Genomic DNA, 26,764 nt, shown 5'->3' with positions numbered 1-26,764 from the left:
CTGCCCAGCTGATCTCCTTCACTGCTTGGACATAATAAGCAGGAAGTGCCCAGAGCTGACCTGGCGGGGACCAAGGCCTTATCTCAACCGAGTGCCCACAGACTGACTTCAGAGTTTGGGTCTTTAAGTTCCTGCACCCTTCTGTTACCTTGTTTGTTATGTGGTCTGTCTTACGTTCTGCTCTGTGTGCTGTGTAAGAAGCCAAGTTCCACCACATGGTGAAATGTCATTGAGTTTGGAATCCTGCACCTCTTTCGTAATTACATCAACCTTGCTTTATGATTCAATAAAACTGACACTGTGGAAAGACAAAAGTCTTGTGTGCGTCTTCATATTGTGCCCATGACACACTTTCATGTCCGGGTTTTTCACTCAGCATAATGTTTTTCAAGATACATCATGGAGTGTATCATAGCTTATCCCTTTTGCCTTGCTGAGTGGTAGTCTTTTATAAACACATCACGGTATCCTTCTTTCTTTTGTTGAAGGACACATGAACTATTTCCAGTTTGGGCACTAAATTAAAAAAAATATATATGTTCTAGTCCTGGTACCCCTTTATCCCAACAAAAAGAAGTTTTGGGAATTGGATTTCATTACTTTTGAGATTCTGTTTTCCACCAATATTCAGATTTTTCAGGACCTCCCTCACTATATCCTTCTGCAGAAAAATCATAGTATACACATGCAACCGGAGAGGAATGAAACTGCTAACATTGAAGATTGGCAAGTTCATTTGTTAATACAAGGCATAAAGGCTGAATTTGAAAACAAGTTAATATTCTGTCCAGTTTCACAATCAAATTTTGGAAAGGGTAGAAAAAGCTGAAAATGGTGATAAAAGGGTAGTAAGAGGGGCAACTGGGTGGCTCAGTCATTCATTATCTGCCTTAGGCCAGGTCATGATCCCAGCGTCCTAAAATTGAGCCCCGTGTTGCATCATGTCGAGCTCCCTGCTCAGTGGGGAGCCTGCTTCTCTCTCTCCAGCTACCCTGTGCTTATGTTCCCTATCTCACTATCTCTCTCTGACATAAATAAATAAAACCTTTAAAAAATAAAAAAGAAATAAAAGGGTAGTAAGAATACCAACTTACAGAGTTTAAAGCATTATTAGGCCCCGATGATAATTCTTAAAATTATAGCTGTGCTTACCAAGCTTTAACTAAATGCTAGACATTGTGTTAGTTATTCCATCCAATTCTTATGCTTGAGGTCAGTACATTTATTATCCCAAATTCATGTAGAGCACATAGACGCTCAGAGAGACCAGAAAGAAATCCATTAACACTATACATAGAACATGTTCAAATGAATATATATAAAGTAAATCATAGAAACTTAAAGGAAATGAAGCAGATAATTTTTAAGTGCCTTGTGGAGTTGGGCTTCTAAATAGTATAAAGAGTATTTCTACTCTCTCTTTTCATCAACATTTTGCAAACTTTTCTTGAACCATAAGCTCTCTCTGTTCATGCTCACTGACTGGATGGGTGTAGTGTGCAGTCTCTACTTCCAGGGAATTATAAACCAGCTGGGCAATTATTGTTTCACAAGTAATTTAACACTACTCTTGGAAACAAAACAGTAAGTACTTAGATATTTTAGATATACTGTTACCAACACCTCTGACCGAAATTCATGTACAGTAAGAAGGATTTCAGTGGGAAAGACACTGGTGTAAAATTATCCTTGGGGATTTAATAAAAATGATTTTTTTCTCAATGCTCTCCTTGTGTTCCTTTCTCTTGCTCCCTACTCAAAGATCTTTTAGTATTCTCTTCCTTAACTGCTAAGGATTACATTTTATTCACCCATTTAAAATAAGAAGAGTGGGGCAGAAAGTCTTCTTTTATCTGGCAAGAAAGCCCTGCATATAATTTGGGGAAATTTAACCCTAAGAAGCACTGGATGGGCTACATGGTTAAAATAGTTTATCCAGGGGCGCCTGGGTGGCTGGGTTGGTTAAGCATCTGCCTTCCGGCAGTGCCTTCGGGCAGGTCCTGGGATCGAGCCTCGCATCGGGGTCCCTGATCGGGGGAGCCTGTTTCTCCTTCTCCTGCTCCCCCTGTTTGTGCTCTTTCTCTCTCAAATAAAATCTTAAAAAAAAAAAAAAAGTTTATCCAGGGGCACCTGGTTGACTCAGTTGGTAAAGTATGCAGCTCTTGAACTTGGGGTTGTAAATTCTAGCCCCATGTTGGGTATAGAGATTACTTAGAAATAAAATCTTTTTAAAAAAATTTTAAAAAGGTTTATCCATGTATCCATGGTGTTATGAAAAATTAGCCTACTCTATTAGTTTGTGAGGGCAGCCCTAACAAAGCGCTAAAGCACTGGGTATTTAAACAGCAGAATGGATCAGAGAATGAATAGAGAGGACTCATTATGCTTTAGTCAGTCTTTTATAAGTAGACCGTGGTGTTCAAACTTTTAGGGTCTATGTATGGGGAAGAATTAAAAGGCATCTGAAATTCGGAAAAGAACATTGTTCATTACGATCAATTAAATTGATTCGTTAGAAACTGACCTTTCAGTAGATAAGTCATCTGCTATCGACAATTCTATGTGTCAACTTAACATTGACGAGAAATCAGAGGGTTTAGCCTATAGGAGATGGAAAGGAAAGCTCTTAGGAGCCATTATCGGGGAAGATTAAAGGACTTTGCTTTAAACGTATTATACAATTCATACTTAATATCGCAATCTCAGCATTTCAGGGTTGGCCTCATACCAATAATAATATTGTCATCCCTCTTCACCCGATTTTCTTTTTATATTATTAGCTACTTTAATCTTCCAAGTCTATTCTTTTTTTGTTTTTTAAAGATTTTTTTTTTTTTTTTGACAGACAGAGATCACAAGTAGGCAGAGAGGCAGGCAGAGAGAGTGAGAGGGAAGCAGGCTCCTTGCTGAGCAGAGAGCCCGATGCGGGACTCGATCCCAGGACCCTGAGATCATGACCCGAGCCGAAGGCAGCGGCTTAAACCACTGAGCCACCCAGGCGCCCCTTTTTTTGTTTTTTAATCTATCCCTGGATTAGGTTCGCTGCTTTACCCAGGCTACATGCTTAAATAAACACTGAGCTTTCGCTCTCCGCACAACGTTCTGCTAGAGGCAAGTTCTGGGAGCTTTACTGCCCCATCCCCCACCCCGCCCATCCTTCCCGCAGCGTTATCGGTCTGCACCTGCAAATTCTGCGGTTTGCTTTCCCATCGTCCTCCTGTCTCTGAGGGGAGGAAACGGCTTCTTCTTTCCCTGAGTCCTGCTTCAGATAAACCCCGTCTTTTTGCTACCGAGGGGGGCGGGGACCCTTAGGGTAGAGGCGCTGGTGTTGAGGCTGAGTCATGTCAGCGGCCTGTTCACCAGGCACAGTTCATACACTCCAATGACACATGGGTAGCACGGGGAAATCCGACAGCCAATCGGAACGCAAGCATCTTTGTGTCAAAGGCAGTGACTGCCCTGCCGGACCCGGAGGAGAAGCGCAACAGGACTATGGGGTCAAACTTTCGGATCGCGCGCCCCGCCTCCCAGAGGACCGCTTCTGCCACGCTGCAAGCGCGTCCCCGTTTCTGCTCGGGCGTAGCTGATTGGAGGCGGGCGGGAGAATGCGGTGGGCGCGGCCAATCCGGGGCGCCCTCCGCCGCCCTTCTCCCCGCCCCCCGCCTCGCGGCGCAGTTAGCTTCGGGCGCCCGGGGAGCCGGCGCCGCTGTCAGCTTGCGGTCTCCAGGGGTCCGCCCGAGGAAGCCGAGGCTGCGGACGCCGGCGCCCGGCCATGGACTCCCCCGGGCTACCGCAGCCCCCCGCCGAGGGCTCGCCCTGGCCTCTGCGCCTGCTGCCCGCGCCTCCCGGGCTGCTGCGGCTGGACCCCACGGGCGGCGCGCTCTGGCTGCTCAGCATCGCGGCGCTGCTCGGCTGGAGCTGGCTGTGGCGGCACCGGGCGCGGGGCATTCCCCCCGGGCCCACGCCCTGGCCCGTGGTGGGCAACTTCGGCTTCGTGCTGCTGCCTCCGTTCCTCCGACGGAAGAGCTGGCTGTACCGGCGGGCGAGGGTCGCAGGGACGGAGCCCTCGGCCCTGAGCCCGCAGTTGCTCCTGGCCGACCTGGCCCGCGTCTACGGCAACGTCTTCAGCTTCTTCATTGGCCACTACCTGGTGGTGGTCCTCAGCGACTTCCACAGCGTGCGCGAGGCGCTGGTGCAGCAGGCCGAGATCTTCAGCGACCGCCCGCGGGTGCCCCTGGTCTCCCTCGTAACCAAGGAGAAGGGTGAGCCGGAGCCTGGGGGTTGCGGGCAGCGTGAACGCGCGATGGGGCGCCTTCTGCGCCCTTTCCAGCCGGCGCGCGGAGTCCACCGGCACCGAGCCCAGAAGTGGGAGGGGAGCGGCGTCGCGTCCCGTTAACCGGGCCCTTAAGATCATGCTGAGCTGCTGGATGGGTGACTCGATCGTAGTCGGAGATCGGAAGTAGGAAACCCACCGGAAAGTTAAGGCAGGGTAATGGGGATAGGGGTCGGGGTGGAAGGGATGTGTTCTGTCCTTCCCGGAGCAGGGCCTCATTCTCAAGGCTGTGTCCCCAGGGGGAAACCTTGGCCGTGTTAGAAGGAGGCAGGGATATTCTTTACACCTTCTGAGTTCTGAATGAGAGCTTATAAGATAAAAGGTCCAGGAAACACGTTAGGAGCCTATTGGCAAACCTCTTTTACTGGGTTTGTAGCTTCTGATGTCTGCTTCTAGAAATCCAAGTTGGGCAGTTTTGAAGGTTGGGAAGCATATTACCCACTGCAATAAAAGATCACATTTACCCTTTCCCTAACTCCATCCCTCCACCCCTTTGTTTATCAGTCCTACCCTTTGTCTTACTGGCTGGTATAGATCCCAGACTTTTTTTTGGTCTGAGTCAGATGTTAATTTAATTGCTTCTCATCAGTCAGGCGTTACATTTACATGTCTTTCCCTCCGGAAATTTTTTCTCACTTCCTATCCGAGTTAAGCTCCCTTTTGGAACCAATTTCTGTGCACAACTGCTTTTCCTTTACTGCACTTAACAAAACTGGGGCTGCATAATTTTGTAACTGGTTGTGGGTCTTCACCACTAGATTGACATCTAGGAGAATGTGAAATGTGGCATAAAGAGATCTAGGCTTTTTGAATCTGATTAAGCCAGAGTTCTGCACCAGGAGTTTAAATGAATAGAAATGATGATCATAGTGTTTTAAATATCCCACTGAAGGGGCCCCTGGATGTCTCAGTGGGTTAAAGCCTCTGCCTTCAGCTCGGGTCATGATCCCAGGGTCCTGGGATGAGCCCCGCATTGGGCTCTCTGCTCAGCAGGGAGCTTGCTTCCCTTCTTTTCTCTCTGCCTGCCTCTCTGCTTACTTGTAATCTCTGTCAAATAAATAAATAAAATCTTTTTAAAAAATTGAAAAATTAAAAAACATAAAATAAATATCCCACTGAAAAACAAATGTCACTGTTCATAATTCACAACTTTGTGCCTTCACACATCGCTGCTGCTTCTACCTAGAATTTTCTTTCCATCTCAGGCTGCCTGGAGGTTTCCTGTTTGCTTTGTTTTGCTTTTCTCTTCCCCCGCCCCTTTTTAACTTATTTATTTGACAGAGATCGCAAATAGGCAGAGAGGCAGGCAGGAGGAAGCAGGCTCACAGCTGAGCAGAGAACCCAATGCGGGACTTGATCCCAGGACCCCGAGATCATGACCCGAGCTGGAGCTGAAGGCAGAGGCTTTAACCCACTGAGCCACCCAGGTGCCCCTCTCCCTTTTCATTAAAAACAAATTTGTGGTGAGATCACATAACATAAAATTTGCCATCTTAACTGTTTTTAAGTTCAGTGACATTAAGTCATTCACATTGTTGTGAAACCATTACAACTATCTGCAGAACATTTTTCATCTTGGAAAACTGAAACGTCATACCCATTAAACAAATATTTAAAAACTTCCTCCTTGGGACACATGGCTGGCTCAGTTGGTGGTGCATTCAGCTGTGATCTTGGGGCCATGAATTCAGGCCCCACACTGGGGATAGAGATTACTCAAAATTAAACAAAAACAAACAAAAAAAACCCTTCCTTCTTCTGTCTAGCCTCTGACAACCACTGTTCTGTTTGCTGCCTCTACAAATATGACTGTTCTAGGTACTTGATATAAGTGTATCATACATTATTTGTCCTTTTGTGGCTGACATTTTTCACTTAGAATCATGTTCTAAGGTTCTTCCCTGTTGTAGCTTTTTTGAGAATTGCCTTCCTTTTTTTTTTTAAGGGTTTTTGTTGTTGTTATTGTTGTTGTTGTTGTTAATTTAGAGTGAGAGAGAGCTAGAGAGGGGAGAAGGTCAGAGGGAGACGCAGACTCCCCATGGAGCTGGGAGCCTGATGCCAGACTTGACCTCGGGACTCCGGGATCCTGACCTGAGCTGAAGGCAGTCGCTTAACAAACTGAGCCACCCAGGTGCCCAATTGCCTTCCTTTTTAAGTCTGAATACTATTTCGTTGAATTTCTAGAACACATTTCGTTTAGCCTTTTGTCCCCTGATGGTGCTGGGATACTTCTGCCTTTTATCGACTATGAAAAATGCTGCTAGGAACATGGCACACATCCATTCAAGTCCTTCTCCATTTCATTCTTTTGGTAGAAACCAAGAAATAGAATTTCTTGATCATATGGCAATTCTGTATTTAAGTTTTTGAGTATTGTCCTACTGTTTTCCGTGGTGGCTGTGCCATTTTACTTTCCCTGGAGGCAATGAACCAGGTTCCAGTCTGTCCACATCCTCACCCACACTTGTTATTTTCCATTGCTTCATACCTGCTTGAAAGTCACCTCTTTGAGAATGTGTTCACTGACATACTTCTCCACTCCACCAAGGAGAGGTGAGCTACACTTTCTCCGTGGTTCCACTGTTTTATTTTAAACTCTGCTCCCCTCCCACCCCCGGCCAGTCAGTCAGCACATCTCATCCCTTCCTGCTGCAGCTACAGTTCGACATCCGTCCACTTGTTTTCATTTCCGTTGTCAGCACCCTCAGTCAGTACTGTCATTTTCCATGACGCTTGAAGCCTCTTAGCTAGCCTGCTTGCTTCCACTCTAGTTTTTTATCCACACAGCAGCCAAAGGGATCTCTTTTTAAAAACCGTAAATCAAACTTGCCTCCAGCTCCATCCTTGACTTACTGTGCCCCAAACGACTTGCTCCCTGCCTGCCTTTCTGACTTTAGCTCTTTTGATTCTACCTTTACTTGTACATTTCTACCTGTTCTAGAAAAATTAAGCAGATTCCTGCCAAGCTCGTGACTACTCCAGTCTGCTGGGTTTGTTGTCCTTGGACGTGGAATAACTTTTCACTTTAATCAACTCCTTATCCTCTCTCAGGCCAGTTGTCACCTTTCAGTTCTACTTTAGACACTGCCCAATATCACAGCTTATTTTATCTCATTCATATTTCAGTCACTAAACACCGTGCAAATATTTAGGTTACTACAAGCCCCACCTACCAATGGGATATAAACTCTGTGAGGGCAAAGATTTGGTTCGTCTTGTGAAACACTGTTTCCCCCACTTGATTGGTATAAATAGGTAATCAAGAAATGAGTAGCTATGTGCATACAAGCATCTGTTGGTGCATTTACCACATTATAACTTTTTTGTGTGTCTGATGCACTTACTACATTATATTGTAATTTTTTTTTTGCATGTCTATCTTCCTCTGGATTTTTTTTTTTAAAGGTATGAGTTAGAGTTCCTTCTTTGAGGTCCTTCTTGGTGGATTTATGGTTTGCTGAAAATCTGTAAGAAGCAGTTTCTAAGTATTAGTTGGGTCACAACTTACTATTAGATCCTTTATGTAGGAAGAGACTGGGAACCTGGGGTGACTCGGTGTTTCAATATCTCAAAATATTCATTCCTGCAAGAGACAGGATTTTTTAGGTGATACTGCTCTGGTATTCTAATGGATGTGTGTTCGATCATGGGCTGTGAATTGAGAAAAATTCAATTTTTTGAATTTGGTGGCTGGTGAAGGTGGTGGACAAGAGAAGGTGAAGGAAAAACCATAGTCACAAAGGAAATGCTTGTGGGGTTAACCTAGAGTAGAGAACAGATCATCTGAATAGGAAAGTGGAGATAGCTGAGGAATGTTTTTAATGGAACTTTTTCAAGGGTGAAGAATAAAAGGGGAGAATGTGAGTTTATTTCAAGATGTCCCTCAAAGGTGGGAGGACCAGACAAATTCTGAGCAGACTTTATAGATCAAGAAATGGACAGACTGAAGTTATCAGCCTGAAGAAGAGAAGCCATGAGAGCTAAAGGCTGAGCTACTCAGCTGCCTTTGGCTACTGTTTCCAATGGTAGAATTATAAAATGTGAAGTTGCCTAGGAAAAAGATGTGTAGAGAATAGGAGAAAGAGAAACAGTATTAGGAATTAGAGGTTAATAACATTATTGATTACAAGATATTTTTGGAGAATGTTGCTGCTAAAGTTGCAAGACTAGCAGAGAAGTGAATGTTTTATAAACAGTGATGTGTGCAGGTAGGCTTGAAATAGTTCACAACACATTGCCAAAAAGTTCTAGATTGTGGGAGGTTGTTTATTTTGTTTATTATATTTGAGTTTTTCAAAATACCATGCTTAGACAAGTTGATCTTCTTTTAAGCCCATGAAGACTATAGTAAGCTAGATATGCCATAGAGATATTTCACATTAGCCACAGCCATCATACTCTTTAATCTATCTAATTGTTTTTCTGAGCAGGAATAGGAAATAAAGTTAGAAAGTCAGAACCAAGGCTACCAAAGAGTGCTTTACTCTAAGCATGGTCTATTTCTTCTAAAAGGTTTTGCGCATCACATTTTTATTACAAAATATTTCAAATATGAAGTTCAGAGAGCAATATAAATTCATTTATTTACCGCTCAGATTTGCTTCAGATTCATAAACAATACAGAGCTTCATTTGGTATGTTTTTTTTTAAACTTTTGTTTGTTTGAGAGAGTTCACGCAAGATCGGGGAGTGGGGGTTGGGAGGGAAAGATGAAAGAATCTTAACCCATCTCCACAACCAGCATGGAGCCCTGTGTGGGGGCTTGATCTCATGACCCTGAGATCATGACCTGAGCTGAAATCAAGAGTCAGATGCTTAACTGACTGAGTCACCCAGGTGCCTTGAAATTACTTTTCTACTTCCAGTTTTTGTTAGCTGATTTATTTATTTCCTTGTTGATAGAAATTAGATCCTTTCTAATTTTAAAAGATTGCTAGAGGCTTTGAACAAGAGTGAAAGTAAGCTGCACAGCCATAAAAATGGAAAGTAAGGAAATTTGGAAGAAGTTTAAAAGTATAGACTAGTCAGTGTTGACTACTTTAAAGGGGAACATGATGCAAAAATGAAATTAGGAAATGAAAATAGAAAACAAAAGTTCATCTGGGGAATTTAAAAATGAACGAGGAAAGCAGGATAACCAAATTTTGTAGTAAGTGCAGTAAAATAAGTATTTGAAATCATTATGTATTCGTATCAAGAAGGCCTGAATTCCCACTAAGAGGAACACTTCTCTGACCCCACAGAAAGAAAGGATGAATATAATCAGTGGATGGATAGCACCTTCTCTGCTTCAGGAGGAAAAAAAACATATGTGTGATGAATGGAAATTGCATCAGATTTAATGTAAACTGAGTATTTTTACTTTAGTGTATGTTTATTACTATAAATCATAAAACATGGAAAAGGAAAAAAAGAATTCCTTTCTATTCTTTCCAGATAGAATTGAAAATCATCTATGATCACTGTTATTTTGAGATAACAATTATTGGCATTTTAAAAAATTATTTTTATTAACATATAATGTATTATTTGCCCCAGGGGTATAGGTCCGTGAATCATTTATGTATTGCCTTTGTCTTAGCCTATTTGAGCTGCTTTAACAGAGGACCAAGCTGGGTGGCTTAGAATCAGCAGAATTTCTTTCTTTCTTTTTTTTTTTTTTAAATTTTTTTTTTATATTTTATTTATTTGACAGAGAGAAATCACAATTAGGCAGAGAGGCAAGCAGAGAGAGAGGAGGAAGCAGGCTCCCCGCAGAGCAGAGAGCCCGATGCGGGGCTCGATCCCAGGACCCTGAGATCATGACCTGAGCCGAAGGCAGAGGCCTTAACCCACTGAGCCACCCAGGCGCCCCAGCAGAATTTATTTCTTAACAGGTCTGGAGGCTGCGAAGTGCAAGGTCAAGGCCCCAACAGACTTGGTGTCTGGTGGGGGCTGCTTCCTAGTCCTCAGGTGGCCCATGCGAAGCCTCACATGGTGGAAGGGGGGCAAGGGAGATCTCTGGGGCCTCTTTTCTAGGGACACTGACCTCTTTCATGAGGGCTCCACCTTCATGATTTCAATCTCCTCGTAAAGACCTCCCTTCAGATACCATCACATTGGGAACTGGGATTTAACATATGAATTTGGAGAGGGACACAAACATTCAGCCTGTGGCAGCTTTCCAGTATTTTTTCTATTTGTATTTGTACATGTATTTTTTTCCCTTTTTTAGAAGTGTAAATCCAATTAGCAACATATAGTACATCATTAGTTTCAGGTGTAGTGTTCAAGGATTCATCAGTTGTGTGTAATACCTAGTGCTCATCACATTTTACATGTTTTTTTTTTTTTAAAGATTTCCATTTATTTATTTATTTGAGAGACAGAGATCACAAGTAGGCAGAGAGGCAGGCAGAGGGAGAGGGGGAAGCTCTGCTCCCCGCTGAGCAGAGAGCCCGAGGTGGGGCTCCATCCCAGGACCCTGAGATGATGACCTGAGCCGAAGGCAGAGGCTTAACCCACTGAGCCACCCAGGCGCCCCTTACATGTATTTTTTTTAAATGTATTTGCTTCTTTAAAATGGAGTCATATTCACATTGTTTTTATCACTTACATTTTCTGAGTATATTTCCACATTATTCAGTATTCTCCGCAAAGATCATAAGAGCTGTACAACATTCCTTTGTGAGAATGTATCACAGTCAGTTTAGCGTGTCCTGTATTTGGTTTAACTGGATTTTTGTTTCAACTGTTTACCACCTATTCCTCGGACAAGCTCTCCCCGCTGAGGACCTCTTTGTCTTCACCACCCATTTGTACCCACGGACTGCCGTCGGAACATGAGATGCCCTATCTTTATATGTACTCCCCTCTCTGGCCACAGTGATTAGTCAAGGGATAGACCCAGATCAAAGATGACTTGATCAGAATATCTTACGTCCCTGTACCAGTGGCTCGTCCATAGGCTGGGCACAGAACTCAAGAATTTATATTCACGGTGTAGTTCAGAAACCTCAAGACACAAAATAAACCTCAAGTATCCAAATTGCTATCATCATGGAATACTGGACTGAAGCATTTGAATCCTCCTCCAGCATTTTTCAATGGCGATCTGGCCTTTTCTCTCTGGTGGGGAAAACGGGAGATTAGGAATCCCAAAATAGCTCCTGATGCTTGGAAAAGGTGGTTTGCAATAGGAAAGAAATGAAGCCGTGCAGAAAGTAGTGAAAAATTGGTGCAGGGAGAGAGAGTTGTGTAGGCTTTAGTCTTCTCCAATCTGATAACACCCAGCTTTTCCTGGTTTTGGTTTCCACAGCCTAATTGGCCTTTTTGCCAAACCTACTTCAGGATATATTTTTGTCAAACCTACTTAAGGATATATTTTTGTCATTCCCAACAAGCAAGTCCTGATTTTTGCTTTGGAGCCATTTTTATGTTTTAGTGTTATCATCCTCCTTGAAATGAAGCCCTTGTATATATCCGTGAATACAGTTGCTTTTCAGGGCTAGGAGTGGAGAGGTCAGCAACTGTAGAAAGGGCCTGAATCTCTTTCAGACAGTCCTAAGAACTTAAGCCATTCTGGAACATAAGTGTTTTGTGAAGTTTGGAAGCTTGAGGCCATTAATTCTGTCCATGCCACTCATCCTAGCATTCTCAGGCATGGTCTCCTTGGTCACCTTTTTTGTCTAGGATTTCATACCTGTCAACTTGTTGTCAGATGTCCCAGTCTTCAAATATCCGCCACTTCTGAGTAGGTTCTCTCCATCTCCTTGCCTTATATTAACCTGATTTCCCTCTAAAGATAATTTAGCCCTTCTTGTAACATCCTCTTTAACTTTGCTCAAGTTTTTTATTTTTCTAAAATGTGCCTTCACACACACACCTTTATTTACAAATGCGGTATCTGTTCACGTGTCCTCTCTTCGGAGAAGTGCCACCTTCCCTCAGCTGATGTGGGGCTCCTTCCTTTGTCTACATTATAGCTTCAGTACACCTCTGACATACAGCATCCAATCAATATATCCAAACAGCGCAACATTTAATACAGTCCAACATAAAACATTCAGTACTGTGCACTCCAACTATGCAACTTCAGCACAGTCCAACAGAAAACATTCAAGACAACACAGCCCAACAGTACCACATTCAACAGCATATATTCTGCCTCTGCAAATTCAGTACAATCCAACATACAGCATTTAATACGTATGTAATTTCAGTACAGTCTAACATACAACAGTGGATATGGATTGTTGGTTGATCTAGTTCCTCACAAGACTAACACCTTAAAAGAGGTATTGTGTCTTATATTCCTTTAGTAACTGGCACATAGGGACTCTACAGAAATACTGGAAAAACTGTTAGAAAAGAGGCATTTTAATAGGTAAAATATGTTTAAATACAAATTTACAGTTTGAAAGATAGTAGATGATACAGGCTGAAGACCTAATAAAAGAAAAATAGTTTCTTGAGAAATAGGACAAAGCACAGATGTCATACGTGATATCTTAAATTAGACAGCAGTTAAAATTAGTGTCAAATCATGAAGTGAGGAAAAAGAAGGGAACCCAGTGTCTCAATGCTGAATCAGCAAGACTTGGCCATGGTTAATTCCAGGAAGAGTGACTAAGCTGCAGTTGCCTAGGAAATAGTTTATGGGACTTAACTGAATAAAGGGAGAGTTTTAGTGTCAGGAATGGTTCAGACATTTCCATTTCTTCTTTGTCTTGATAATCACACACCTAAACAGAGGGACTTTTAACAGAAGCACACACTCTGTCCATGGTGAAGTGAATCTACAATCCTGCACCACAACATTCGAAGATAAAAAGTAGACCTAGGATTTGCCAATGAATTCATAGAGTGGAGGATGACCACTCCCTAAGTGTCTACATGGGGGAGGGGAGTATACTAGTGGAGGGTGAAACAGTTTACTCTGCAGAACCCCAGAAAGTCTCGGGAATTGGAGGTCCAGTGATTACAGGAGACAGGGATGAGCCACTGAGTTTGAAGTGCATATAAAATATAGCTAGACCAGTTCCTTATCACCACACCCACTCCCTCAGAAAACAGAAAGTAAATGCTCTGGGCACTCTTAGGTCTTAGTGACCCCTTGGACAAGGATGTGGATGGAGTAGGTGGAGGGAGGGCAGGGAGATATGACTTTCTATCACACAAGATGAAAATTTGCCTCTAGATAAAAGAGAGGACTCTTGAAGAGTTTCACTTTGAGTGAAAGATTGAATTTGACAAAGAACACCTGACAAACCTGGCCACCAGCAAAAGAAAACAGGGAAATGTGTCTGTCTTGGCTTGGGCCCTGGCAGAGAAAGTGTTCTCTCCTACCAACAATCCCTGCTGTAAGTACCCTGCCATTTTAGTGCAAAAGAGCCACAGACTATATGTAACTGAATTATAGTGGCTCATTAACTGGCTGTGCTCTAGTAACCTTTATTTATAAACCCTGAAATTTGAATTTCATGTGTTTCGTCTATCATGACATATTGTTTTGATTTTTTTTCCAACCATTTAAAAAGCAAAAACTAATCTTTGTTGACTGGTCATATAAAAAGAGGCAGCAAGCTGGATTTGCCCTGTGGGCTGAAGTTTGCTGATTGTTAATCTAGACTTTAAGTAAATGTGTTAAAAATTTGAGGGTGAGGATTCACTCTGTTTCTCTAAGTCAAAAAAGGGCAAGAGAAGAAAAGGAAAAGAACAGATACAGTAGGACAAAGTTCAAAATAATATATTAGAAATAAATTGGTCATTATATTAGATGTAAATGGAATAAAATGACTGGCTAAGAGATTGCTGGAATGGATATTTTTGTTAGAATGGATTTTTTTTAAACCCAAATGTAATATTAATTAATAAATTTTTAAAAGATTATTTATTTATTAGAGAGAGAGAGAACATGCATGAGAATGTGCACAGGGGGAGGAGCAAAGGGAGAGAATCCCAGGCAGAATCCCACTGAGTCTGGAGCCTGACCCTGCTGATCTCAATGACCCATGAGATCACAACCTGAGTCAAAACCAAGCTGAAACTGACTGACCCACCCAGGTGCCCCCAAATGTATGCTATTTTAAAAGAGACATACCCTTCCTCCAAAAAGAGACATATCCCAAACATAAGGGTACATTAAAATTCAAAATAAAAGAAAGGAAAATGTTATACTGAGATAATACTTTAAAAAGAAAAGCTGATGTCTTTTTGACATTTACCTTACATATACTTTTGACAATATATATTTTAAGTCAAACTTCATTGTTAAGAAGTAGTGAATTAAATGATGATAAAGGAAGCTTTTTATTAAATGAGGAATATATGATAATTTTAAATTTGCATGTACCTAACAGTATATATATATACCTAAGAGAAAAGATAGATATGTAGATATAAAGAGCTACATAGCAGAATTCTGTAGAAAAACTTGCAGAATTGCAAAGAGAAGTTGGTAAATGTACCATTATACCAAAATATTTTAACATTAGTATTTGAATAACTGAGAGAGCAAGAAGATAAAAATTTGCTAAGGATACAAAAGATTTGATTCCAACATTTATCAGGTTTCTACTGGACATATAAAGAACCCTGTATCCAACAACTGATTTAGATAAAAATTCTTCTCAATTTTATTGGAAATTTTATTAAAATCGATCACATACTAGACTAAAAACCAAGCCTCATTAGTGCCAAAATTCAGTATAAGACAAATCAAATTAGGTAGCAAAAAAATTATAACAAAAAATTTTTAAACACGATTATAATGAAAATGCATGCAAACAATACTTGTGAACTGTAGCTTATGTGGTATTTAGAGGATTCTTACGTTACTTATTGGGATAAAGTTCTGAAAACTAGTGAGTTAGATGACCAACTTTACATATCTGGAAAAGAATAAAAGCATAAAAGAAAAAAAGAAATGTATCATTATAATTTTAGACAGATTCTTCTGGAGAGAAAGAGTATACCCTGGCTCATTTCAGGAGGCCAGTATATTCAGACAAGTGTATTATGAGAGTGGAAATTTATTGGCCATGAAAAAAATATTAGGGGGGGCGCCTAGGTGGTACAGTCGGTTAAGCATCTCACTCTTGGTTTCAGTGCAGGTCATGATCTCAGGGTTGTGAGATTGAGCTCTGCGTTGGGCCACACTCAGCTTGCAGTCTGCTTTGGATTTTCTCTCCCTCTCCCTCTGCTGCTACTACTCTTGCTCTCTCAAATAAATAAATAAATCTTTTAAAAATATATTAGGAAATCAAATCCAACAATTAAAACCATAAAAAACTGTAACCAAAATTGGATTTAGTCTTGCATTGCAAGCAGCTTCAATTATCAGAAAGAAGGCAGTTTTCAAATCTATAAATTAAATGCAATTCCAGTGAAAATCCCCAAAGTTTTTTTAAATAGAACTTGAAAAGCAAACTGACTTCAAGTTTTTATAAAAGAGTGAAGAGCTAAGAATAATAATAATTTAAAAAATAGTTTTGAAAGAAAACAAGGAGGGGGGACTTCCTATTAGATGTTAAGACTTACTATGAAGTCTTATTTGTATCTTAAAAAAGTAACAGTGATTAAGACAATGTGCATTAAGCACTTCATATCATAACTTGGCAAGTCTTCTGTACATCGAAGATGTACATATTCAATAATCCTGGGCTCCAAGCTCAGCTTTCCCAAGCCAAAATGACGAAGAGTTGAATGCGAGAACTTCCTCTCTTGTCTCCACACTGGACCATAATGTGCAAATACAATCCCTACAAAAGGAGAGCGAGAAGAAGGTGAGAGAAGATGTACATATTTTATGACTCATCAATCCACTTTTAGCAATGTCTTCAAAATTCTGAGGAAGTAGAAGAGGTAGAATAAATATGTTTTCTAAAAAATCTTAGAAATTTGCCTCCGATGCATTTTTGCTTTAGCAAAATCAGGGAAAGAAACAAGAAAGAGGAAGAAGTAGAATCCCGGAAATGTGTTCAACACAGGAGAGTCTAAGAAAAGTCCTAAATAATGCCACACAGAAGTCACCAGACACCTGAACAGAAGATCTGGGAAGGCAGCTACTGTGGATTTGAGCAGATATGTGTCCAAGGAGAAAAGCTGAGTTGATAGATTGCCTGATTTGTTTGACCACATGGATGTCTATTTTGAAGGGCATTTTATGGAGGTGTTCAAGAGTATGAGATTCAACCACAGAGAAGGGTCCATATTTACAGCATCCCAGTGCCGGGCACACAGTCAGCACTCAGAAATATTTGTTAAATACGTGAAGCATGTCCTCAAAAGTACCAGAAATGATGTCGATTAAAAATGGGAAAGGAGAGGGGCACTTGGGTGGCTCAGTCATTAAGCGTCTGTCCTCAGCTCAAGTCAGGATCCCAGGGTCCTGGGATCGAGCCCCATGTCAGACTGCCTGCTCAGCGGGAGGCCTCCTTCTCCATCTCATACTCCTGCTTGTGCTCCCTCTCTCCCTGTCTCTTTCTGTCATAAATAAATAAAATCTTTAAAAAAAAAAGTGGGAAAGGAGAACCAGCTGGAACAATAAAGGGCCCATGGAAGATAAGAGGGTGAAATAGGTGATGGGAAATGAGCATTTGAAAACAATTTGACACCACATCTTGGAACGACCCTGTTGGGCTTTGGTGGTGGGACATGTATAACATAAGTGAGGATCAAATAAGGTAGAGCTGTGGAGACCTTGAGTTCAGAGGTTTTTAAATTAGGGCTATTGCCAGCAATAGACAATTTTAGAGTACCTGCCAGTTATTTGGATCCAAACTGATAGCCAGGGTTTATAATCCAGTTGGGCTGTTGATTTTTTCAGTTAATATTTGACACGCTCTTCCTATATCCCCAAAATGATGCCAGAAACTGGGATCTTAATGGTTGGCACAATCCAGTAATGCCCCTGCCTCATTCTATTCAGAATGCTGAGAATATGGGAGTATCCAGCCTGAAGCACTTTTTAAGCCTGGATTTACTCTTGATGAAGCCTAAAATTTGGAAATTTACGCCAACTCTGGAAATTGAAATTCTTTGCTTTTCATTTCACCGGGAGTTCCTACCTGTCATAATAAGCTTTATCGGATATGATTTTTGTTATTAGGAACATGTACTACCTTGATAATTCAATTTGCTAATCATTCTTCTTGGCTGGTGATCTCTCCCTGGGGCTGAATTTTGCACAAGGGACTTGACAAACACAGGACACGCCTCTTCGTAGGTCCTGCCTGGTAGGATCAAGCACTGCTCTCTCTCACCTTCTTTCTCGCTCTCCTTTTGTAGGGATTGTATTTGCACATTATGGTCCAGTGTGGAGACAACAGAGGAAGTTCTCGCATTCAACTCTTCGTCATTTTGGCTTGGGAAAGCTGAGCTTGGAGCCCAGGATTATTGAAGAGTTTCGGTATGTGAAAGAAGAAATGCAGAAGCACGGAGAACACCCCTTCGACCCTTTCCCCATTGTCAACAATGCCGTCTCTAACATCATTTGCTCCCTGTGCTTTGGCCGGCGCTTTGATTACACCAATAGCGAGTTTAAGAAGATGCTCAATCTCATGTCACGAGCGTTAGAAATCTGTCTGAACACCCAGCTCCTCTTGGTCAACATATGCTCCTGGCTTTATTATCTTCCCTTTGGACCATTTAAGGAATTAAGACAAATTGAAAAGGATATTACCACTTTCCTTAAAAAAATCATCAAAGACCATCGAGAGTCTCTGGATGTAAAGAACCCTCAGGACTTCATAGACATGTACCTTCTCCACGTGGAGGAGGAGAGAAAAAATAACAGCAACAGTAGCTTTAATGAAGATTACTTATTTTATATCATTGGTGATCTCTTCATTGCTGGAACTGATACCACAACTAACTCCTTGCTTTGGTGCCTTCTGTATATGTCACTGAACCCTGATGTACAAGGTAATTAACCTGTACCTCCTTCATTCAAGCCAAACCAGAGTATTTAAATTGGTATCAGCAGCTTGGATGATCCTGTAGCTCCTGGCACTGAGCAATGTCTTCAGGCTGGTAAACAAAGTGGAAATACTCAAATCCCATAGGGAGTTGGGAAGGTGTTAATAGTGCAGCTCCCAAGTTTCTAGACAGTGGGGCTAATGTCATATCTTCTTGCCCCTGCTTTAAATCTCTAAGGTCTGGTTGGGTGTGAAATGTATGCTAGTGGAAGACTTCTAGCAAAGAAGGACCATCCGGGGCTAATGGGAGTTACAGTGATTATCTGAACCAGTCATCTTGTTTTGAAAATGGGGACCAGGGACCCAGAGAAGTTATGTGACTTTCCCGAGATCACAGAGCTATTTCGACCACATCGATACCGATAGGTAGAGTCTGGCAGTTCACAGTGGAAGACCACCAAGGAGGACAGTGTATTGCTTTTCCGTTGCCCTATAACAAATCACCACAAACTTAGTGATTTAAATCAACATGAATTTGTTATCTTAAAGGTCTGTGTCTCACTGAGCTAACATCAAAACGTTAGTGGGGCAGCATTCCTTCCTGGAGGTTCTGGAGAAGGTTCCATTTCCAACTTCCTTGGCTCCTGGCTCCCTTCCTCCATCTTCAAAGCCAGAGATGTTGCCACTCTTCTGAGCATTTCCTTTTACTCAGATCTCCCTCTGACACGAAACTGGGAAAAGTTCTTCGGTTTTAAAACCCATGTAATTAGTGCACACTCAGAAAATCCAGGGTCGTCTGCCCATCTCAAGGCCCTTAATCAAATCACACTGCAAGGTCTCTTTTTTGCCACATAAAAAGTAGCATTTTCCTAGGTTCTGGGGGATTGGGGTGTGGACATCACTGTGGGGCCATCTCCTGTCTATTATGAATAAGATCTTGCTTACTTCATTAGTTAACTATTGACAAGTACCAAATTATCCCCAAATTTAGCAGCTTGAAACAACCACCATGTACTATCTCTCATAGTTTCTGGGGGTCAGGAATCTATGGGCAGCTTCACCCAGGTGGTCTGGCTTAGGATTTCTCACGAAGTTATAGTCGAGATGTTGGCCAGAGCTGCAGCCATCTACAGGCCTCACTGGAATGGAAGGGTCCACTTCTAAGACAGTGTGTCCACTTGACTGTTGGCTGCAGGCCTTACCATTTGGGACTTTCCAGTAAGGCTGCCTGACTTGGCAGCTGCCTTCCCTCAAAAGAGAGCAAGTCCCGAGACAGGAACCACTGTGTCTTTTGTAACCTAAGCTCAGAACTGACCCGCCATCTCTTCTCCTTTATTCTGTGCATCACACAGACCACCGTGGTACAAGGTGGGAGAGGATGGTGGGAAAGGACCGTACGAGGATGTGAAACCGAGACGCAGGGTTCCCTGGGGTCCACGCTGGGCTACCTCATGTTGTCACACAAGAGCTGAGAGAGTCTGCTCACTAGTCATATGAGGGAATGATTGAGAGGTCTCCCTAATTCCAGAATGCTTTCTCCTTTACCCATCTATGTGTCGGGCTAGCCACTTTTCAAAGTCACATGGTGGTACTTGGTCCCTGGGACCAGCTGCCTTTACTTGGAATGTGTGACCAATGCTTCCATCCCCAAGGCTGAGTCGGGTCTGACCTGCCTGCTTAGCAGTTGTGGGTATGACATGATGGCAAGTATGCGCAGGATGGCAGTCTCAGTTCTCCTGGCTTATCTTCTGGATTATTATTTGTTACTGTTTATTTTTTTGTTTTGTTTTGTTTTTTGTTTTTATAATAGAAAAGGTTCAGGAAGAAATTGAAAGGGTCATTGGTGCTGACAGAGTCCCTTCCCTCACTGACAAGGCCCGGATGCCCTACACGGAAGCTACCATCATGGAGGTGCAGAGGCTGACGGTGGTGGTGCCCCTCGCCATTCCTCACATGACCTCGGAGAAAACAGGCAAGTCTGTGACCCGTCTCCTTTGAGTGCCCTTGAGGGAAGCCCAGGCTCTTAATCCAAAGGAGTTGAAGTGATGGTGTGCGGGTTGAACATCGTGTCGTGGATAAGCAAAGGTTACCCAGCTTACCAGGGAGCACTCCAGCCTTTGGCTGTCGGTTATTCAGGTCCTGGTGGTCCTGTCCAGCTTGTCTTACAAACGGCTCTCCAGAGGTCAGGGTACGCACACTTAACGCTGTCAAGCACGTTCTGCTGCCATCTAAGATGGCTGTATGGGAGGAAAAACACCCGAGTTAACCTAGGCCCCTCTCAGTCTTCTTGGAGGATCAGAAGAGCTAGTCTATATGTGAAATTAAGGATTTTAACTTGGAATTATCCTACTTCACCTTTTACGGTTCTACAACCAAAGCACAGATATTAAAGACTTAGAGGAGCCCTTCTGATTCTAAGGGCACCTGTTTCAACTTCTCACCTACACTGAAATGGGTCCATTTTGGCATGTCATTGACACGTAAGGACCCAGACTCTATGTAAACTCCCTCATAAGAAGGAACTTACCTCCTCTGGAGACAGGCCGTGATGTAACAGGCTTAAATATAGTCATAAGGCAGTTGTAGGAGTCAATACCTTATAAATGACATTGGATCACTTCATGTTTTCAAACTGATACACTGGGTGTGCATAGGAACTTGTCAGCTGCTAAGAGCCTGCACTGACTTCCCTGTACAGCTGACCCTTGGACAACACAGTGTCAACTTCATGGGTCCACTTATACGCTGACTTTTCTCAAAAAAATACTGGAAACATTTTTGGAGATTTGTGACAATTTGAAAAAATTCACAGGATGAACTGTGTAGCCTAGAAATATCGAAGAAATTTTAAAAAAAGATATCATGAATGCATAAGCCATATATGTAGATATAATTTATCATTTACTACCATAAAATACAGTTGACTCTTGAGCAGCTGAGTTTGAACCATGTGGGTCCTCTTACATGCAAATTTTTTACCTTACAGTATTGTAAATATATTTTCTCTTGTGATTTTTCTTAGTATCATAAAATTTGTAATTCTTTGCAAAGTTTACCTGGAATGCCCTATGATTTCTGTTTCAGTGTTTTCTCTTAGTTGTAATGTTTTTCTGGTTTGATTTAATTCATTAACTCAGCATCTGTTAGAGCAACTCCTGTGCCTTACCTCAGTCTAGGTCCTGGGAGCATGTGGCGAGGATGCCAGTTGTTAAGGTCTGGCCCCTACCCTCCAGCACCTCAGTGTTTAGTCTCCACAACTTAAGTAGCTAGGTATGTAAGTGGATTTTTTTTTTTCCCAGATAGTGATGTTCAGGGAGAACTATTAGTAAGAAAGTGTTGAATGACGCTGGGTTTTTTTATTTGTTTGTTTTAGTGCTCCAAGGATATACCATTCCTAAAGGCACAGTGATATTACCCAACTTGTGGTCAGTGCACAGAGACCCAGCCATTTGGGAGAAACCAGACGATTTCTACCCTAATCGATTTCTGGATGATCAAGGACAACTTATTAAAAAAGAAACATTTATTCCTTTTGGAATAGGTCAGTTCAACTTTTATTTTCTTAATGGCATAACTAAAGAGGTAGAAATAAAAGAATCTTTTGTCATTTCATGATATTGTTTTAAAAATAATTCTTTCTGTTAAGCATCCAACTCTTGATTTCGGCTCAGGTCATGATCTTGGGGCTGTAAGATGGAGCCACGCATTGGGCTTGAGCTCAGTCAGCATAGAGTCTGCTTAAGATTGTCTCTCCCCCTCCCCCCACTCATGTTATCTCTCTCTCTAAAATAAATAAAATCTTTAAAAACATTTCTTTTCTAAGATTTTATTTATTTGACAGAGAGACAGCGAGAGAGGGAACACAAGCAGGGGGAGTAGGAGAGGGAGAAGCAGGGAAGCTGGGCTTCCCACTGAGCAGGGAGCCCAATGCAGGGCTCAATCCCAGGACCCCAGGATTATGACCTGAGCTGAGGGCAGACGCCTAATGATTGAGCCACTCAGGCGCCCCTAAAAATGTTTCTTTCTTAGCAAACAAATGTAAGAGAAGAGGTAAATAACCAAGATAGTACAGCCCTACTATATTCATCTCAGATTTTAAAAACAAAATGAAAGCAATTGGCGTTAAATCCTTAAATATGGCTAGTGTTATTGGTGTTAAGAGCATCTTGTTACCTTCTGCTGGCTGAGAGGCTGGGTTCTGGAATCTCACCAGTCCCTCTTTTAGACACCTGGATGAGCACATGCAGGATTCTTTCTACAAAAGAGGAATGCTCCAGAGAGTCTCATCTGACTCATTCTCTCTTTAATCTTCCAGGTAAGAGCAAAGGAAAGAGATAAAGTAGGTCTGAAGGAGACAGAGTAGCCTGGATCTGTTTCTAGTTCCTGTCTAGAATGAGGCTAGGTTTTCATGAGCAGGGGTTAAAATGTGAACAAAGTACGTAAAAATTCTGAGCAGCATATTCTCTGGGAAGCCATGAGGTATATGTGGCCATTTTATTTTAAAACTCTCTATATCTGCATATAAAACGCTTACTTGAGATATATAAAATTGCTCTTCTCGAGATAGGAAGAGCGGGGGTATTCTAATCCCAACTTTTTTTTCTGATCTCATTTTTAGGGAGGCGGGTATGCATGGGAGAACAACTGGCAAAGATGGAATTATTTCTGATGTTCGTGAGTCTAATGCAGAGTTTCACCTTCGCTTTACCCAAGGATTCTAAGAAGCCCATTATGACTGGAAGATATGGTCTAACTCTAGCCCCACACCCATTTAATGTAATCATTTCAAAGAGATAAAGAACTTGCCCAAGAAGAGAATGTAAATACATTTCCTCCTCAACAGATTTCTTCCTTCTGCAGTTGACGACAGACCCAGCAACGCTGTGGCTTCCGGTCAGGCTCCGATGAGAGGGAGACCAGAACGTCGGGAGCTTGCATCATCTTGGACCATCCCTCAGCAGGGTGCTTCTGTCACTTTAGTAATGCGCATCTGTGACTTAGCGGATGGGGACCCGGGTGCTGGGTCGGGAAGCAGGAGATCCGGATTTGTTCCCCTGTGGCTTCTACCAGTGAACATTCCTCCTCATCACTCAGTGCCTCAGTCATTCATGCATCCAACGAGGTTAAGGAAATGTGCCTTCTCTCCCTCCTCAGCACTAAGGAAGGTCAAACGCCACATGTCTTTCCTGACATCACCAAAACACTGTTAAGTATGGAAGAATGAATTCAGAAGCTGAAGGAAGACCCGCCATCTTGAGACCTGTGACAACATGGAAGCGGGGTTCCGACTTGAATACTTTGCCAGAGAAGGATGTGGGTTTCAGTCATGATGAGTTAGAGCTTTTCTTCCCACGGATCCTATGTAGGTCCTGGGAGGGGGGAGGCTTGCTTTGTTACTGTTGTCTTTTCATTTGTGATTTAGTTTTTTACATTTTGTAGACATGGACTCAAGTGCCATTGTCGGGTATGGAGAGGAAGGGCTGTTTGGATGTGTATGTCTGCCTTCTGTTTTAACTCCTGGCGGAAGAGGTGGCTTCACAGTGCCTAGTTGCTCTCTGCCGAGTTGTTTGACAGGATGTAGCTCTACCTTTCCACGTGAGCCCTGAATAGTGAGCTTGGGAATTGTGATACCGGGATTCCGTGGGGAAGGATGCAGACTGTGCTGAATATGCCTTTCTTGTTCTCCCTTCCACGGGGCTTTGTCTGTCTCATCTTAGTACTTCTCAGAGACACAGAGACATTCTGAATCTTGTTAAGAGAACTGCATCACTCCTTAATAAGGAGGGTCCCTCCAGAAGAGCGGTTCTCAAAAAAGGCACTGACCCCTTTCAGGAGGTACTTGGAAATGTAAGTGCATCTCTGGTTATCACAATGATGAGGGAGCTGTTGGCCTTTTCCTGCCCTGCGGCCAGGATGCTAAGAGTCTGAGCGGACCTGAACCAGGAGGAATAATCCTGCCTCCTCTGCCAGTATTTCCCAAGCAAGGGCATGCTCCGAAGCATGGCTAGCGCTCTCCTGGATTCTCCCGTAGCCCTCCTGACAGAGAAGTAACCACGATGCTAAGACGCTAACCCACAGTTTGGAGCCTTCCCTCCTGCTGGCACCACACTTGGGGCTTTCCTTGTAGGCCTGCATAATTCTTACAGAAACTCTAGTAAGAAGACATTATTTTGTAGCTGAAAGAGCCGAGCGTCAGCCAAATGAAGGTACCTAAGTTAGAAGGTCCCGCTGTTCATTTCAGACCTACCAGTCCTTTTGACTGTAGAGTTCTGTCCGAACGACTGCTCTGTACTGCTGCCTCCTGAGCCATGGGAGTCTGCTCGGCATTTTCAGTGCAGATGGATGAAGTCCAGGCAAATCTCTAGGTGCCTGGAGGACTTTTGTCAGGAAAAAAAAAAAAAAAAAAACCAACAAAACAAATAAACAGACTGTCCAGGAATTGTGAGCAAACGGAGAGGTTGTGGTCTAGATTTGTGATGAGATGATGCATGTGTGGTTATACTGTATCTTGAGCAGGACAGTTTGTTCCTCATCTGGAATTTTATATGCATTTGAATTGCACTAATAATTTGGCATTAGCAAGTTCATGACTCCTTAATTTATACATACATTTTCAACATTCCTAACCAAGTAGTTTGTAGCTTAATTGGGGGGGAAAAAAAAGCAAACAAAAACCTCTTCTGTGAGATTTTGTTGAAATCAGATGTTCCTTAAACTCTTAAATACAGTGCCTCAGACTGTAGCACTTTAAAAACATCTTTATATGGTAAGTCACTGAAAGGACTGTTAATGCTTTCCTTATATATGTTGGCATTTTACGATTTTGTACCTTTCGATTTATTTGATGTATAAAAATAATAGTAATTTGTTTTATATATCTTCCAACTACCTAGTTTTTAATCCTCATCTTTAACATAATTTTTGGTGCTTTCATTAAAATTTCAGTTTTTAACTGAAATAGTATCACATCTGGTTTTTTATTTCTTATTTTAACCGCTAAATAAAAAATTTTTAAACTTTATGTCCAGTTAGGAAATGGAAGAGGGAGCAGACCTCCAAAGAGAGAAAGATGGTCACAATGTAACAGAAACATGGCTTTTAAACTGGAGGGTACTTCTTTTAAAATCTTCCCCTCAGAACACAGTTACTTCCAGGACTGTGCTGCCCCTCAGGTTTCTGATTTCCCACGCCCAAATCCAGCCTTATTTGAGGGAGGGATGAGTCTACAGAAGCCCACTGTGGCAAAGTAGTGAGTATGTGTCTATCACTTCTCAGCTCTGGGAGGAGAGTTTTTTTAAAATACCTCAACCTGTGGATTTTGCCTACAGATGAGCCCACTGATGGCTTTTCCCTTGTCCCACTCTTCTTCCTTTCATAGCCCAGGGGTCACCTCCTCTCAGAAGTGGCATTTCTGGAGAACTCCCTGCTGTAGCCTAAGGTTTGTGCAACCCCCCTAAATTCATGTATTCAGGCCTAATCCCAGGGTGATGGTGTTTGGAGTGGGACCTTGTGCAGGTGACTAGGTCATGATGGTGGAGCCCTCATGAAGGGCTTAGTGTCCTTACAAAAGAGGCTCCTGACAGTTCCCTTGCCCCACCGCCATGTGAGGAGTCATGTAAAGACAGCCATCCGTGGGCCAGGAAGTCGGCTCTCAGCAGATCCTCTGCCCTGATCTTGGACTTCCAGCCTCCAAAACTGTAAGAAATACATTTCTGTTATTTGTCGGTGAGCCAGTCTGGTATTTTTGTTCTAGTAGCCCACATGACACTGCCTAAACTCATCACCCAGTTCCTCCAAGCCCTCCTTACTATTTATGGTTACTCCATTTCTTTAAACTCTCAGCTCCTACAATCTGCTCCACCTCCTGCCAGTTTAAAAATCTTGATGCACGAGTTTTTAATTTTGATGAAGTCCAATGTGTCTATTTTTCTTCTATTGCTGAATGTCCTATCAAGAAATCATTGTTAAACCCAGTGCTGCAAAACTTCCCCTGTTTTCTTCTAAGAATGTTACAGTTAGTTTCAGCTTCTTTGTTTAGGTCTTTGACCCATTTGGAGCCGATTTTTTTTTTTTTTCTTGAGCCGATTTTTATATGTGATGTAAGGTAAGGCCTAACTTCAATCTTTTTTTTTTTTTTTTAAGGCTTTTTTTTTTTTTTTTTTTTTAGATTTTATTTACTTATTTGACAGGCAGAGATCACAAGTAGGCAGAGAGGCAGGCAGAGAGAGAGAGGGGGAAGCAGGCTCCCCGCTGACCAGAGAGCCCGATGTGGGGCTCGATCCCAGGACCCTGAGATCATGACCTGAGCCAAAGGCAAAGGCTTTAACCCACTGAGCCACCCAGGTGCCCCCCTAACTTCAATCTTTTGCATGTGGTCACACAGGTTCCCCAGCACCATTTGTTGAAGAGCCTATCTTTTGCCTCTCAAATGGTCTTGGTATCCTTGTTGAGAATTATTTGACCATATATATGAGCTTTTTATTTCTGGATCAATACTATCTTTTAAAATAAATGAATTATTATGGGGCGCCTG

General features: G+C 42.3%; 1 protein-coding gene across 2 annotated transcripts; it reads left to right on the top strand.

The window, feature by feature from the left end:
• Nucleotides 1–3,700: 3,700 nt before the first annotated feature.
• Nucleotides 3,701–25,149, top strand: LOC123937616 (cytochrome P450 2U1). 2 transcript variants are annotated; one of them, XM_045998592.1, is made up of 6 exons: nucleotides 3,701–4,262; nucleotides 17,603–18,238; nucleotides 20,042–20,203; nucleotides 21,605–21,772; nucleotides 22,850–23,007; nucleotides 23,092–25,149. In XM_045998592.1, exons 1-6 carry the CDS (start codon nucleotides 3,773–3,775, stop codon nucleotides 23,137–23,139), a joined length of 1,662 nt encoding a protein of 553 aa, XP_045854548.1. In that variant the 5' UTR covers nucleotides 3,701–3,772; the 3' UTR covers nucleotides 23,140–25,149. The 2 variants fall into 2 exon arrangements, with proteins under 2 accessions (XP_045854548.1, XP_045854549.1); XM_045998593.1 differs by having other exon boundaries at nucleotides 22,850–25,149.
• The last annotated feature ends 1,615 nt before the right edge of the window (nucleotides 25,150–26,764 follow it).

The sequence above is a fragment of the Meles meles genome, chromosome 2, assembly GCF_922984935.1.
Source record: "Meles meles chromosome 2, mMelMel3.1 paternal haplotype, whole genome shotgun sequence".
Taxonomy (NCBI): domain Eukaryota; kingdom Metazoa; phylum Chordata; class Mammalia; order Carnivora; family Mustelidae; genus Meles; species Meles meles.
This window is presented reverse-complemented; position numbering and strand designations above follow the sequence as displayed.

What these genes read in the sequence shown, in the direction of transcription:
- LOC123937616 (XM_045998592.1), top strand. Translation starts at nt 3,773, where the DNA reads ATGGACTCCCCCGGGCTACCGCAGCCCCCCGCCGAGGGCTCGCCCTGG. An exon ending in CATGACCTCGGAGAAAACAG is followed by an intron (nt 20,204 to 21,604) that starts GCAAGTCTGTGA and finishes TGTTTGTTTTAG; the next exon opens with TGCTCCAAGGATATACCATT. An exon ending in TAGCCCCACACCCATTTAAT is followed by an intron (nt 23,008 to 23,091) that starts GTAATCATTTCA and finishes TTCCTTCTGCAG; the next exon opens with TTGACGACAGACCCAGCAAC.